General features: G+C 38.2%; 1 protein-coding gene across 18 annotated transcripts in view; it reads left to right on the forward strand.

Moving 5' to 3' along the window:
• The window catches only part of OXR1 (oxidation resistance 1), a 273119-nt gene that overhangs the window by 206238 nt on the left and 52206 nt on the right, over positions 1 to 14675 (forward strand). For 14 of the 18 annotated variants that reach the window (XR_013946361.1, XM_080579456.1, XM_080579472.1 and 11 more), the window contains 3 exons: positions 1128 to 1210; positions 9072 to 9179; positions 10274 to 10393. Coding sequence is in view for 17 of the 18 variants with exons in the window: in XM_080579456.1 (XP_080435582.1) it covers positions 1128 to 1210; positions 9072 to 9179; positions 10274 to 10393 (311 nt within the window). In the remaining variant the exon portion in view is untranslated. The remainder of the gene's footprint in view (positions 1 to 1127; positions 1211 to 9071; positions 9180 to 10273; positions 10394 to 14675) is intronic. The other 4 variants (XM_080579459.1, XM_080579463.1, XM_080579461.1 and 1 more) reach the window with 1 other exon arrangement.

Consider the following 14675-nt stretch of genomic DNA (forward strand, 5'->3'; position numbering starts at 1 on the left):
CAGGATACTAATTAAAAGTAGCAATATGTAGAAGCTGCTGTAAATTTGTAGCAAGCTTACATATTACCTCAGCTTATATAAACATAAAGCATGCTTTCTGCTCTCAATTTTTGCATGTGAAGGTGTTTTAAAAGCATATATTTTGTAAAGTTTTTCTTATGTCCAATTTGGTTTGAAATATTCAACTGAATATATTCAGTTATGGTACCAGCAGTTTGTATCAAAACAACAGTAACTAATGTCAGTGTAGTGTGGAAACATAGCGTCTCATGTAAATATTTTGGGCTTCTTAATAACAGACATTTAACTGTTGAAGGTGGAGACCTTGTGACACAGTTGTAAGTTAAGAGATTTGTCTCAAGACGTCTATAGATGGATGTATTAAAAACTCTTTCTGAAGCCAGAGTATTGAATGCTTCTTGTTGAATCATGTGATTACACTCTTACACTGTTTTTATCATAAATATATCAAGCAGATTATTCAAAAAATAGAAGGTATTTCAGGTATAAATTGTTGATTAGCTTATGAAATGGAGGTCATCAAAATAAGATGTGCTAATAAAAAGAATGGCTCTTAACTTGTTTTATATAGAATATGCATAGGGCGTACATACTTCACGTTTGCCACAAAGAGGATAATTCTGAAGTTAAGTATGTATTCCCATTGTTTTACACAGAAGCTTTAAATACTCTGTACTTACCAAACACCATTTAGCTTAAAAAAAACCACTGATTAATTCATACGTACAGGGAATGCTAGATCATCTCCCCTCTCAACAAAGCACACTGGGTGCGATAGAAAACCAATTAAAAACAGTAGTTCCAGAAATGTTGCTTGCCTGATAGGGTAGGTCACCTATTTAGTCTTCCTTCATTAATAGCTTCCTGGTTACTAGCAAGTCCTTATGCAGTTAATTGATTCTCAGTTATCAGTGGCTTATATTGGTCAGATTCTTAAAGCATTGCAGGGGAATGAAGTCGTTATTCTAGCAGCTGGCTGGCTGTTAGAGAGCAAGCTGTGTAACTGGTGAATTAGATGTCTGCCCACGGGGCTGTAGTCAGCAGCCTGTGACAGTACTGAGAGAGGAAAATGAATTTAACACGCACGTTGCCTCAATTTTTTTCAGACACTGGCCAGAAGAAGACCCCAGACAAGAAAGATGGGCGACGAATGTCTTTTCAAAAGCCTAAAGGGACTATTGAATATTCTGTAAGTTGCTGTTTGATTATTAGAATGTCATTGCAAAGCAAGCGCAGAGTTACTTTCAGTACTAAATATAAGCAAAACAGTGATGTGCATTACCTTTAATCTTATAATTTGGTATATCTGGCTTATTTTAGCAGAAATTAAATCAGCAATTAGACAGCTAGTAGTACTTGATTAATGCTTTTATAATACTTCTTTAAGTTACCTGCTTTCTTCAAAAATAAAACAAGCCAAAACCAAAAATACTACTACCAAGCTAATCAGTGTGTTGAATGATTCAGTTTTATGTAACTAGTTAGAAATAGTAAATAGCATTAATTATAAAATCATGTGCAAGTTGCCTGTTTCAGCATTGCTAATAAACTGTTGATATTAGGAGAAAAAACAGAATGCAGGGGTGGGGGAGGGTTGGCTATATCTTGATACTGACCTTCCAGCCGCCTTCTAATAATTTTCGTAGGTCTATACCTTCTACAGTATAGATCTGTTCTTCTAGCTGTATCTGAAAATGGAGCCTTTCTCTGCCTGTTCTGTTCTTGAAATGACCCTCAAACTGTGCTGCAGTCAGCTTTTCACATTTATGGTTACTAAGGGAAACTGAAGTGAGAAGTATCTGTCTTGTGCTATATAGTGGAAATATAATTAAGCCTTTAAATAATGCTTATAAGGTTAATATTAAAACAGGGGAAGCCTAATCGTAGTTATTTTTGAATGCTTTTGAAGCTGGACAGGATAAAATAAAAAAGAACTTCTATAAATGTCTGTACTTGATCTCTTGGTGTTCTTATTTCAAGAATTAAAGATGGGGAAGACTTAACTCTTAATGTTACATTAAGCTAAATGGCTTAACTACTAAGAAGGCTGTGATACTAATCTGGGGAGAGGCACAGGACATGTGTATTGAAGCGTGATGAATTTCATTAGCTTGCCTCTTACTGAGAACTGAATTCTAGCCTATAATAAAGGCTTTCTTGAAGCTGCAATTCAAAACAAATTTATGCTGTTTGAATTCCAGCCATTGAAAAATAGTAAAGTAAATGTGGTTTTGGTTTGTTCAGCTCTCTGGGGGATTAAGGATCCTTTCCTGAAATAACACATAAGTGTACGTGGTCCAGATCATAAGAAGAACTTACTACCAATTAACGAAGGCCATGCAAGTCTGTAGTAGAGCAGAGTCTTAAGACAGGGTCTTCAGCCAGAGTTCTCACCACTGAACTGTTAGACTTCTAAAGTGATCATTTCCCAGTTACTTAATGCTAAGTCCAATCTCTAGATACTCTTTACTCTTTGGTTTGTTTTAGTTAGAAACCAGTTGGTCTGTATGCTGAGAACAAAACTGCTGTGGCTTATGAAGTCTGCTTCTTAAGGTAAAATTAGGAGGAAATTCTGATCCTTTCTTAGCTCAAGAGGTGTGGGTGGCAAGTGCTTTTATGGTGACCATCAAACAGATGAAAGGTTGCCAGGCTTAAGTTCCAAGTATTCACGTGGGTTTAATGGCTGTAATGATTTGGTGAACATGCTTATTTTGAGAGTAGAGGAGTGGTCAGTATGTACTAATACCTTTCTTGAGTGATTGTAGATTGTGCTTTCAGTTGTAGGGTATCTTAGAGTGGTGAAGGTTATCTTTTCTGATACAGCTATATTATTGCCATCATAAACCTTTACATCCTGTTTAGACTCCTACGTACTTAGGAAATTTTGCTTTTTTTTTTTTCCTCTTAATGCTTCATTTCAAGGCTAGGGTTATGTTCTCGTCTGACTTCTCTGTACTTGCTGCTGTCATAGTCTTTTTCCCAATCTGGGGGGATTTGGAAAATGTACTTAATAATGATGTGTTGCTTCATCTGTTGTATCTTCTGTCTAACTTTAAAATGATGTTTGGAGTTCTTACATTATTTAAAAGTTCCACTTCCCTGATGTTACATGTTACAGAAATTAGGCCTATTAAGAATTAGTTGATGTAATGATAATCTGATATTGCCAAAGGTTTGGGTACAACACCAGTCAAAGTTGTTATGTCCTTTTCTCTCCTTTGTCCTCACCTCTCTTCCTGGTCTTCCCATCTCTAGTTTTGTTAGTTCTTTCTAATTTTCTTAAACTGTTGTATTGCTTTCTCGTTCTTGGACAACTAGTCCTGAAATATTTTATAAAACAACTTTTGGGACTCTGATTCATATGTATTAAATGTATAATGTTAATGGAAGAACAAATGAACTTCAGTTGTAGAGATACAATGACAGTTAAGTTCATTCAAATATCAGTAGATTATCTGATTTTAAATAAGGCTTTTAAATAATTTTGCCAACTGTTAATCCGACAGAAATGAAAAGAGCTAGAACCTAGGTCAGTGGTGACTCTGAAGCCATTTGTCTACTGGTACTTGTGTGGCCAACGTGAATACAAGTAGTGCTCTGTAACAGGAGGTACCTCTGCTCAAATGGGGCAGGATGGTTTGAATTGGGCTGTTACTGGAGAAGTGAAATGGACTGCTTGGATCTTAAGTGTCACTTGCTTTTTGTACATATGTAAGTGACTACATAAGAAGAAGCTACAGAAAAAGGCCTTTTGTTGTATAACTTCGTAGAGAGTTCATGATTAGAAGCTCTCACTGCTGTCTATAGGAGAGCTACTTACACTTTAAAAAAGACCTTTAATAGCAAAAGTTATTGTACGAAACGGGGTTTGTGTATGTTCAGTCTTATGCAGTCCTAAATAAATAATTCTTGGGTTTGGATTTTCATTAATCAATATATTTCAGTCTTTATACCTGAATCTATATATTGAAGAAGCAACTCCAATTCATATGTACTGAGCTACTTGAAGGCACCAGCTAGCCTGCTCAATTCCATTTCAGACTGTTTCTAGGGGGGAAAAAATGTTTTCACGTATCAGTAGTTGGTTTTTATCAGGACTTTATTTGTATTTGAACAAATCTTGCTGTTAGTAAAAATCATGAAACAACTTAACCAATGTTCATCTTCCCTCTCTTCCCTTAGAAGGGGAAACTTTCCCATGAAGATGAAGCATAGGACTTTAAGAATGCTTATGGAAATATTTGAATGTTGATATTCAGAATAGTGTTTGAATAGCTAGGCACAATGTACAGAAAGCTTCCCCCCCCCCCCCCCCCCCCCCCCCCGGGAAAGAAGGAATTTGTTTTTTCCCCTTTCCTCCAGTATTGATTTAAAAGGGAGGGAGAAAAGGGATTAGAAAAATTTGAGTGGCTGTGGCATGCGGTGGGGAGTTTCTTCTTTGCCTGTTAGTTATTCTGGTGGTTTTACCCTGCTGGGCAGCTGAGCTCCTCCACAACCGTTCTCTCACTCCCCCTCCTTAAAAGAAGAGGTGGGAGGAGAAAGTATGCTGGAAAGAAAAATGCTCATGGGTTGAGATAAGGATAATTTAATTAAAGGGAAAAGAAAGGCATCGGGGGGGGGAGGGGAGGAACCACATAGAAGCTGAGGCTGTGCTGGAAGCACGAGGAAAAAACAATTGCTCCCTTCTTCCCATCAATTAATGATGTTTGGTCGTGTCCTGGGAAGCAGGGCCTCAATATATGTAGCAGTTGTTCAGGACAGACGTCTTCACAACGAGAGCCACCCCCTCTCCTTCCCCTTTTCCACCTTTTATTGCTGAGTGTGACACCGTATGCTATGGAATATCCCTTTGGTCGGTTTAGGTCAGCTGCCCTGGTGATGTCCTGTCCCCATCTCCTGCCCACCCCCAGCCTGCTGGCTCTGGGTTGTTGGAGGGAGTCCTGGTGCGGTGCCAGCACTGCTCAGCAGTAGGCACAGCCCTGGTGTGATACCAGTGCTGTTCTTGCTACGTGTGCAGAGCACAGCCCTGTATGGGCTGCTGCAGGGAAAGTTAACATCCCAGCCAGACCCAGCACAGTTCTTAAACTACTCTTCTCCACAGTTATTCTTTAAGCTTTTAGATGTTCAGATTTATTTATTTATTTTTTTTTAATGGCAGAAAGCCCGAGAATTGGAGAAATAGACGGAAGTTCAGAGACCAGCACTGATAAACTTAATGTAGTGTTTAGATTCACCTGTGCAAACCTTAAAACCAGATAAGAAAAGGAAGCTCGGTTATGTTTGCCTTTCTCATGATCGTGATTTAAGATAAACACCTTCACTTGCTTAGTGATCTCACCAGCCGCTCTGCTTTCTGAAAGCTGAGAAGAATGAATGCACTCTTAGCAGGCTTAAGTGTTGTTTTGAAACTGAATACTTTTGACTTATTAATGTTAGTCTAAAATTTCAAGTATTTTCATTAAGTGATACCCACGGAATATCTACTTAACAACTAAGTTTTCCTCCAACACTGATATGAAAGCAAACTTCTGAATTAGGCAAAGTTTTCAACCTCATTTAGCAGTTCCAGCAAACCTGTAGGATGTAGAACTTCTGATGGCAACACTGCTATACTTTGTGATTTGGCTGTTTTGTTGTATTCTATGGAATGAGTAGTAAACATCTGGTCTGGTTAGTTTTTTTTTCTCGTTTTCTGCTTTAGTACCAATTAAAAGTGGCATATGACAAAATGCCACTTTTAATTGGTACAAAAAAAGACAGGGATCTTTTTCGGTACAAAAAAGACAGGCATCTGCTGGAAAGACTCCAGTGGAGGGCCACAAAGATGATACGGGGCCTGGAGCATCTTCCCTGTGAAGAAAGGCTGAGAGACCTGGGTCTGTTCAGCCTGGAGAAAAGAAGACCGAGAGGGGATCTCATCAACGCGTATAAATACCTGAGGTGTGGGAGACAGAGGGATTTGGCCAACCTCTTTTCAGTGGTTTGTGGGGACAGGACAAGGGGCAATGGCCACAAGATGGAGCACAGGAAGCTCTGCACCAACATGCGAAAGAACTTCTTCACAGTGAGGGTGACGGAGCACTGGCACAGGCTGCCCAGGGAGGTTGTGGGGTCTCCCTCTCTGAAGATATTCAAGGCACGTCTGGACGCCTACCTGGGCAGCCTGCCCTAAGGAACCTGCTTTGGCAGGGGGGTTGGACCCGATGATCTTTCAAGGTCCCTTCCAACCCCTACAATTCTGTGATTCTGTGACAATATTGTGACTTATCCATAACCATGTGATCATCTAGTTCTGAATTGCTGTGGTACGGTGGTCTTTTCAGGCATGAAATATACCAGTAGGGAGGTGTTTGCTGCTTTGTGTACCTTAATGGCTTCCTATACAAAGAATTGTCGTAACACAGAAGTTATTCCAAAATAGTTAATTGCCATTTCTTTGTCAATAACTACCCATTTTAGTGAATTTAGGTTGACATGCACATTTACAAAAAAATAACGTCAGTGTTATTCTAGTGTTCCAGTATTATTTGACTCCCACTTGTAAGCGTTAAATATATTAGTATCCCAAACTGACCTCTGTTTTCACTTGAAGCATGATAGTCTGCAAAGTACATGATGTTTCTAGCACTTGTTACAGGACAACTTGCTTCCCTATTTAAAGGATATAGTTTGTTCCTTTATATCCGTCAGTTATGGTTTTTTAATTCCTGTACTGTCAACGTGTGTTCACTAACATGATGTAACTTAAAAAAGTTAAGAACTTAAGAAATGCCCTTTATTTTGGGATTAGTGTTCTGTTCAGTTTTAGGCTCTGGAACATTCAAGGGGGAAATGCATTTTGAGGAACAATTATTTAACAGTTCATACGCTACTTTTGCTTGCGGCAGATAGGAACTGTATTTACCAGCTATTGTCACAACATTAATAAAATGTATGTGTTAATATTGGGGGATTAAATATTTAACGCTAAATTTAATTATGTATAATGCTTGCATTCTGGCAAAACGTTTACAGCTTCTGTGAAGAATGAATGTGTCTTGTCATATTCTACTGGTCACCATTAAGCATTATGTTACGATGTGTAGAATATGCTAATTTAACTGGAACAGTCCAAAAATAGACTATGGTTGGAAGCAGGCTAACCCAGTGTATACTTTGCCACTTACATACTTGGTCAGCCTGGAGAAGAGAAGGCTCTGGGGAGACCTTACTGGAGCCTGTCAGTACCTAAAGGGGGTCTGCAGGAAAGCTGGGGAGGGACTCTTGGTCAGGGGGTATAGTGACGGAAAAAGGGATATCAGCTTTAAACGAAGAGGGGAGATTTAGATTAGAGGTTAGGAAGAAATTCTTTACCCAGAGGGTGGTGAGGCACTGGCACAGGCTGCCCAGAGAAGCTGTGGATGCCCCATCCCTGGAGGTGCTCAAGGCCAGGCTGGATGGGGCTTTGGGCAACCTGGGCTGGTGGGAGGTGTCCCTGCCCGTGGCAGGAGGTTGGAACTGTGTGGTCTTTAAGGTCCCTTCCAACCCAAACCATTCTGTGATTCTGTGATACACTGCATTATGGTTACTGAAATAGAGCGCTTTGGTCTTTCAGTTCCAAACACGTTTTCCTGTGTGACTGTGTATAGGGTGGAGCTACTGTCAAACCAAAAGCAAATATATATGCTCGGTGACCTTTCCTTCATACTCATCCCCAGTTTTTCTGTCCTAGCTCATTCATTCAAGCAGAAGAGAAGGATATTTACCTTTTAGAACTAGCACCAGTTGACGGTGCATGCAAGACATGGTGCTCTTCATGTCTTTAAGGAAAACTGTGAAGAGCAGGAGATGCATATCCAAATGGATATGCAGTCAGCTAACCATATACATGTGCTCTTTCAAAACAGTTGTGTATAGAACATAGTAGAAAAAGGTGGTTTTGTCTTCCCCCCCCCTTTACCATCTTACCCTTTGAAAATGTGTTTTTTGTTTGTTCGTTTGTTTTTTGTTTTTTTTAAAGAGAACTTAGAGGAGAAAGTATTCTTTTCCATAGCTGTCAAGATAATTTAATAAAGAAAATGGAAGGAAAACTTAGCCTGTGAATAATTAATCTAGTCCATATAAGTAGTGAGTATTGGAGGTATATATCATGCAGATGTAAGCTAAGGGACAAATGAGAAGACGTTAAGACTGGAGTTAGTGGAATTTTTCTGGTTCTACTCTGTGTTTAGACCCACATATGTCTTTGCTTAAATTGCTTTATCTTTTCTTAACTGATAGGAGGTTAGTTCCCTGATACAGTGGTTATGAAACCCAGTGTCATTGAGACGTTTTACTTGTATGCTTTCTTGTTATATGATTATCACTGTTCTTAAACGCTTCCTATGAATTCTTTAATTCATGGATAGATTTCAAAATAAACTTCTTCCCTCACTTTCTTCTAAGTAGTTGATATTGAATATGTTTTTGGAGATGGGGAGGAGGTGTAGGAGTGAGAAGAGCTTGCAAAAATCCTTACTCAGAAATCACCTACTCCATAAAGTGGATATTCCATCCGTTGTCATACTAGTTGACCTGTTATGCTTTATTTTTGATCTAAGTGATGATTTTTACTTGAAATCCAGATTAACAGAAGTTAGTTTCAATAGGAGAATAGTGTTAACACTTACGGAGATTTGTTTCAACTTTTCTGTAAGTGAGGAATGGAGAAGAGAAGCCGAAGAGGGAGGCTGTGAGGTTCTGTGAAACGAGTTGGTCGTGTATATGTCCAGTGGTACCCGGCAATGAATTTATAGACCAGGGGTTCTGGTGTGATGTCTGAGCTGAAGCCCAACGTGTATGACCAACCCTTTTGACCACCTGGAGACTGGGTGGGAAGGCAGGTGTCCATGTACAGGTTTGCAGGAAACTAATATTCAGAACATCGTTATCTTTTGAGGGCAAAGATATAAAGACTTAGTTTATGAAAAATTCTGTAAATCTACATACGATTAAAATTTATAAAACACTATTTGAACTAACTGCTTACAGGTTTTTTTGTTTTTCTTTTTTTTTCCCCCCAATTGATACAGGTGGAATCAAGAGATACTTTAAACAGTATTGCCTTGAAATTTGATACAACACCCAATGAACTGGTTCAGTTAAATAAGCTTTTCGCCAGAGCAGTCGTTCCTGGACAGGTACAATTATATTATGTATGTTACTTATTCAGCAAAGACTTTTTTTCCCCCATATTTCTCATCTTTACCAGAGAAAGTGTTAAAGTACTTCTCTTACTGGTTTTCCTATTGGCTCTGTAAAAGGCTTCTTCATTTGGTGGTTTGGATTAGATGATCTTTAAGTTACCTTCCAACCCAAACCATAGTATGATTTTTCTCTAGTTTGTGAGTTCCATCTGATTATTAATAGCTTCCAAAATAAAAAAAAAGGAACAACTATTGAAACTACCTCTCTTCTAAGTAAAATTGAGGGACTTTTTAAAAAACTAAATATACATAATGATACAATGACACTTGAGTAGAAGCTAGTTGCTACTTTGCAAATACAGTAGGCTGTTTACAATCTCTTGCTCAGAGGTTAAATTCAGAGTACAGCTTTACAAACAGCATTTCTGACTGCATGATACTGCCTGCAAGTCTACTTAATAAATTGAATAATGTTTCCATGCCACCCTAAAAACTTTGTCTTACTGGGAGTATATGAACTATTGTTATTTCTTTCTTTATTTATTTCTAGGTTACTGTTGCTTATACCTTTTTCTTTATTTATATTTACTTTTCCCCTAGCCTTTGCTTCTCCCTTCTTTCAAAGACAGGCCTGGAAAGAAGTGGAAGGTCAGCTGACGACACCATTTGGTATCAGCCCTGTGTTTGAAAGAATCCTAGAACATGTCTATAAACTTCTTCAGAAGTCTGTCTCTTGATTGCTCAGATAGTAGAATGATAGCAAGAGAAATCAGGCAGGCTTTTACTGGGCGTTTCTGACATGCTATATATTTCTAAAGCTTTCTATCTGAACATTTTCTCAGCTATAACTAAATATCACTCATATTCTAAGATAATAATATTTTAAAATTTTAAAAGCTAAAATTGAGACTTATTTTGTGTTGTTTTGTTTATGCCCTGAATTCATAGTTTCTAGTAAAATTATCTGTAGCAAAAATAATTCTGTATAGCTGGTTTTGAGAAAGCATGACAAATAGATTTCTCATTATTTCAGGTATAAGTTAAACTTTAAAAGCATAACTTCTAACTACATTATATCTTCTTTATAGATTTTGTATGTTCCTGACCCAGACTACATTTCTAGTGTGGACAGCTCCCCCTCTCTAAGTCCTATAAGTCCCCTATCACCTACATCTTCAGAAGCAGAGTTTGACAAGGCTACAATAAATGTAGGTATACCTGATGTCCTTGAAAATAATTTTCCCTTATGAGATAAATGTTACAAATGTTATGCTTTCTTCTTAAAGTATTCACTCATTTTGGGAGAAAGTACTTTACAATACCTGGAGTTGAAAGCAAAATAATACCTTTTACAAAAAAAAAAAAAAAAGGTAAATAGAAGACGTTTCTCTTTAGTTCCATTAAACAGAATGAATAAACAAGTCTGTTTCATTAAGGGTCTGATTACTGAGTGAGAGTTGATTACAGCCAACTTCTGCTCAATAGTTGTTACTACTTTTGTAGACTTTTGGGTACTAAAACTATATAATTATCAACGCTGCACTGTAATTAAGCTTGAGTGTAGATTTTGGCAATGAACTAGCTTTGTAAAAGTAAGTCTTTCCAGGAATGCTGTTTTGCTTTTAAGAAAATTTCATGGGGAGAAATCAAATCAGAAAGTTGCAGTATCAGAGCCTCAGCTTCTCTGCATTCTCTGCAATATGTGCAATTCCTACTTTATTCAGATATTTCCTAACGTGTCACTACTGTTCTTTTCCTGTTATCTTTTATCTCAAATAATAAAACTTCCTGATAGTGTGCAGTCAAGCTGTCAAATGCCTGCTCCAGGATTCTGTGTGCTAAAAGCTTAGGTAGGCTTGAGACTTAAAGCATTTATTTACCTGCTTGCATGGCTTGATCCAGTGAAGTTTAAATAGAGGTTACAGCTTCATTACTGAAGAGGTTCCCAAACTGCATCAGAAAGGCTACAGTGGTGCTTGTACTGAAAATTATATCTGGTTTTGCTGTTATTCCTTTGCCCAACTTTCTATGGCTGTTGTCTTGGGATGTTTGCTGTCCGTCATAGTAAATAAATCTACATTTGCCATTTTATGGCGTGGTGGTGGTGGTGTAGTATTCTTGCAGACTAGTGTATTTATTTTACTTTCTTCCTTATCAGTCTTAGAATGACGGTAAATGCTAGGATAGATCTACCCATATAGAGTAAAGGTTGAAAAGTTACCCTTGGGTAAATTTTCATTAATTTTACTAACAGAAGTCAGTGCTCTTCCTACAATACACTAGATAAGGTGTTTTTTCCTGATACAACATGTTTTTAATCTTGTGAATTATTTTGTATATGCTTGTTTGCATATAGTAGATATGTGGGCTAAGTAGTATAACTATGTGCAAGTAATCAGTTTAAAAAAAAAAAAAAGCTTGAAGTCAAAGAAAAACCAGAATGGATTAAAAGAATTAAAGTTAAAATCCTCTTATACGAAGGGTTATTTTGCTTAGTGTAGGCAACTCAATGTTGGCAACATCTTGTGAGTTAAACTGTACTTGACATACTGTATTGTTGCAGAAAAATTTTGTATATTTCATTACGTGTTGTGGATCACCACAAACAGTTCTGAGCTTAACTTTTCTTGAAGCATTTATGTGACAATATATAATTGTTCACAGAAGCTTCTGTTTCTGAGCTTTTTTGAAGCAGATGTAAGGAGCGGAAGGGATGTTCTTGGATGACTTTTGTGAAATAAAAATGAAGAACAGAAGTTACTTGTGCTTGTCAGTGTGGACTGTGTATGTGTGGCTTTTTTGTGGTTGGTTTTTATTTAACTAGCAATGCAAGTGGTACATGACTTCTCTTTGAAGATAAGGATGGCAGGTTTTGTTCTTTGATAACACCTGTTTTCCATGGTTTTTTTTCCTTTCTGCTATTCCTGTGGTAATATTGCTCTCATTCATGCATTCTCTAATGCTCTGTATTGATGTCTGTCTTCTTCGACTCCACAGTTTTGAATCAGTAGTTTAAATTTTAGCACATCTAAAGTTAAAGAGGATATGTTATTCTGCCTCTATAATGCAAAGTGATCATCTCTCTGTGGTATGATCATTGAAATGGATCAGTTCTTGCCTGAAATTGAATGAGGCTACCATATTTTGCCTAAGCAGAGGTTCAGGAGTTTGTTAAACAATGACTGTACTGTGTTTGTGCTTTCGCTTCTGTTTAAGATTAGAGTAGCTTAATACTGCAGGGGCTAAATACAAATCAGCATGTGGCCAATATAAGGCCTTTATAACCCTGTTTTCTTACCTTGCTATTCTTAAGCTAGCATTTTGGTGTATATTTCAGTAAGCTTGTTAGTGTCAGGTTTTTTATATAAGAATTCAGCTTGGATTTTTAAGCCTTTCTTACACTACTGTTTTTTTTTTTCCTTTAAGTGTTTCTTCATCTAGCAGTCTTATGCACAAATTTAGGAAGATCCAATAAATTTTACTACCTGTAAAACTTAAAAATACACTTCAAAAATATGTAGTGACAAGGTTGTTACTAAATTTGAAATTCTGCCACCAGTATTACTCCTGCTGAATGCAAAACAGCTGGCTTATTCGTGGTGGACTTAGATATCAACTAGGGACTATTACAACTGCATGTAAAATTACATGCAGTCACAAAAGTGGCCACATAATTTTTAGGAGAAAGTCAGAGATGGAAGGAGAACTCATCCTGAGGAAGCTTGCCTTTTAATTGTATCTCTTACCTCTTTCAGCAAAATCCAGCTCAATATTCAGAACTGGATTTTTGTTCTCTAGCCTTTGTGTGCATCTTTCAATTATATTTAAAGCAGTGCCAAAGACATGATGAACTGAACACAATTGTAAGTACTGTCTTTAAGTAAGACTAAAAGCAGTTAGCTGCAACTTGTGCTAGTGAATAGAACTGAACAGCAGAAACTCAAAGGGAACAAAGAAGTTCACATTTTTATAAGTTGTAGTATTTTATTGATAGTAATCATGCATGTAATGGAACTCTCTAAATGTTGATTAAATTCCAAAACTGATCATCTGAGACTATAAAATAGGCTTTGGAGCATTCTTTTCTATATGTGTAGTTTTTATTTGTAAACATTTTTTCCCCCTGTCCCTAGTAAAGTTCCATGTTCATATACTGATTACTTTGTTGGATATATTGTGAGACAGCAAGATAGATAACTATTATCTACCTGGGAAGGTCATGAAGGAAATCCTCTGGAAGCTATATAGAGGCAGATGAAAGATGAAGATATTTGGGAACAGCCAGAGTGCTGGTATCATTCCTGACCAAACTGATTGCTTTCTATCACATAATGACATGAGTGGCTCAGCAGATGAGAGAAGAAACGCGGATATTATTTACCTTGACTAAAGCTAGACACTTGACGCTGTCCCAGAGCAGCTTTCTTACAAAGTTAGGGAAATATTAATTGAATGGGTGAACTACAAGATGAGGTGGAAAAGTTGGTAGGATCTTTGGGCTCAAAGTCATTCAGTGTCTCTGTGTGGTGGTTAGTTTCTGTTGCCTTCTGGAGAGATGGGCAGTTGCAGACAGTTGGGGGTTCCCACTAAAGCTAATATTGGTTAATCTGCTTTGTAGTGCCCAAAGTGTTGGGACAGAATGCACCCTCAGCAAGCTTAGGAAGGACCAAACATGAAGAAAAGTCCTTGATACACTGGAGGGAAGGGCAAGGGCTGCTAATGAGGGACATCAGGCGGTTTCTGTTGTATCATCTCTCCAGCTGATTGAAGTTCAGTAGCAGCAAAGACCCACCTGGACCAGAACAGCCCCACGTGGCAGTACAGGCTGAGGGCTGGCTGGCTAGACAGCAGCTTTGCAGGAAAGGAGTAAAGGCCAAGGAGAGATGGGATCTGAAGACCTGGTAGGCAGAGTGTTTAACAGTGGCCACTTGCGAAGATGAAGGCTAATCATGTTCCAGGTGGCAAATGGAAGAACAGTGCCAAAAGGTTAAGGAAAATGATTATTCCCCTGTCAGGGGAGCTTGTGAAGCTGCCTGTGCAGTGCTGTGCCCACTTCTGTCCCCTTCAGTCCAAGACAGGGGGACATACTGCAGAGAGCCCACTGGGGGGATGATTAGGGAATGGAAACTTGATACCCAAGGACTGTCTGAGGGAGCTGGTTTGCATAGCCTGGAGGAGAAAATGCTAATGGAGAACCTGATTTGTGTGTGCTACCACAGATAGAGAGGTTGGAGGGAGGGAAACAAGAGTTCTGAACTTCAGAGGTTCATAGTGAAAGGTTAGGCAGCAACAGGTGCAAGTTGCTGTGTAAGAGTTCCTGGTTAAATAATATGAAAATGTTTTTCATGATAAGGGTGGCTAATATTGGAATGGGTTTCTTGGAGAGGCTGTGGAATCTCTAGCCTCTAAGACGTAAACTCAACTGGAAATGCCATGAGCAACCTGATCAGGTGTAGGCTTAGGTCTGCTTTCAACACAGGATTCAACTAT

The sequence above is a fragment of the Anser brachyrhynchus genome (assembly GCF_964034855.1).
Source record: "Anser brachyrhynchus genome assembly, chromosome: 2".
NCBI classification, from domain to species: Eukaryota; Metazoa; Chordata; class Aves; order Anseriformes; family Anatidae; genus Anser; species Anser brachyrhynchus.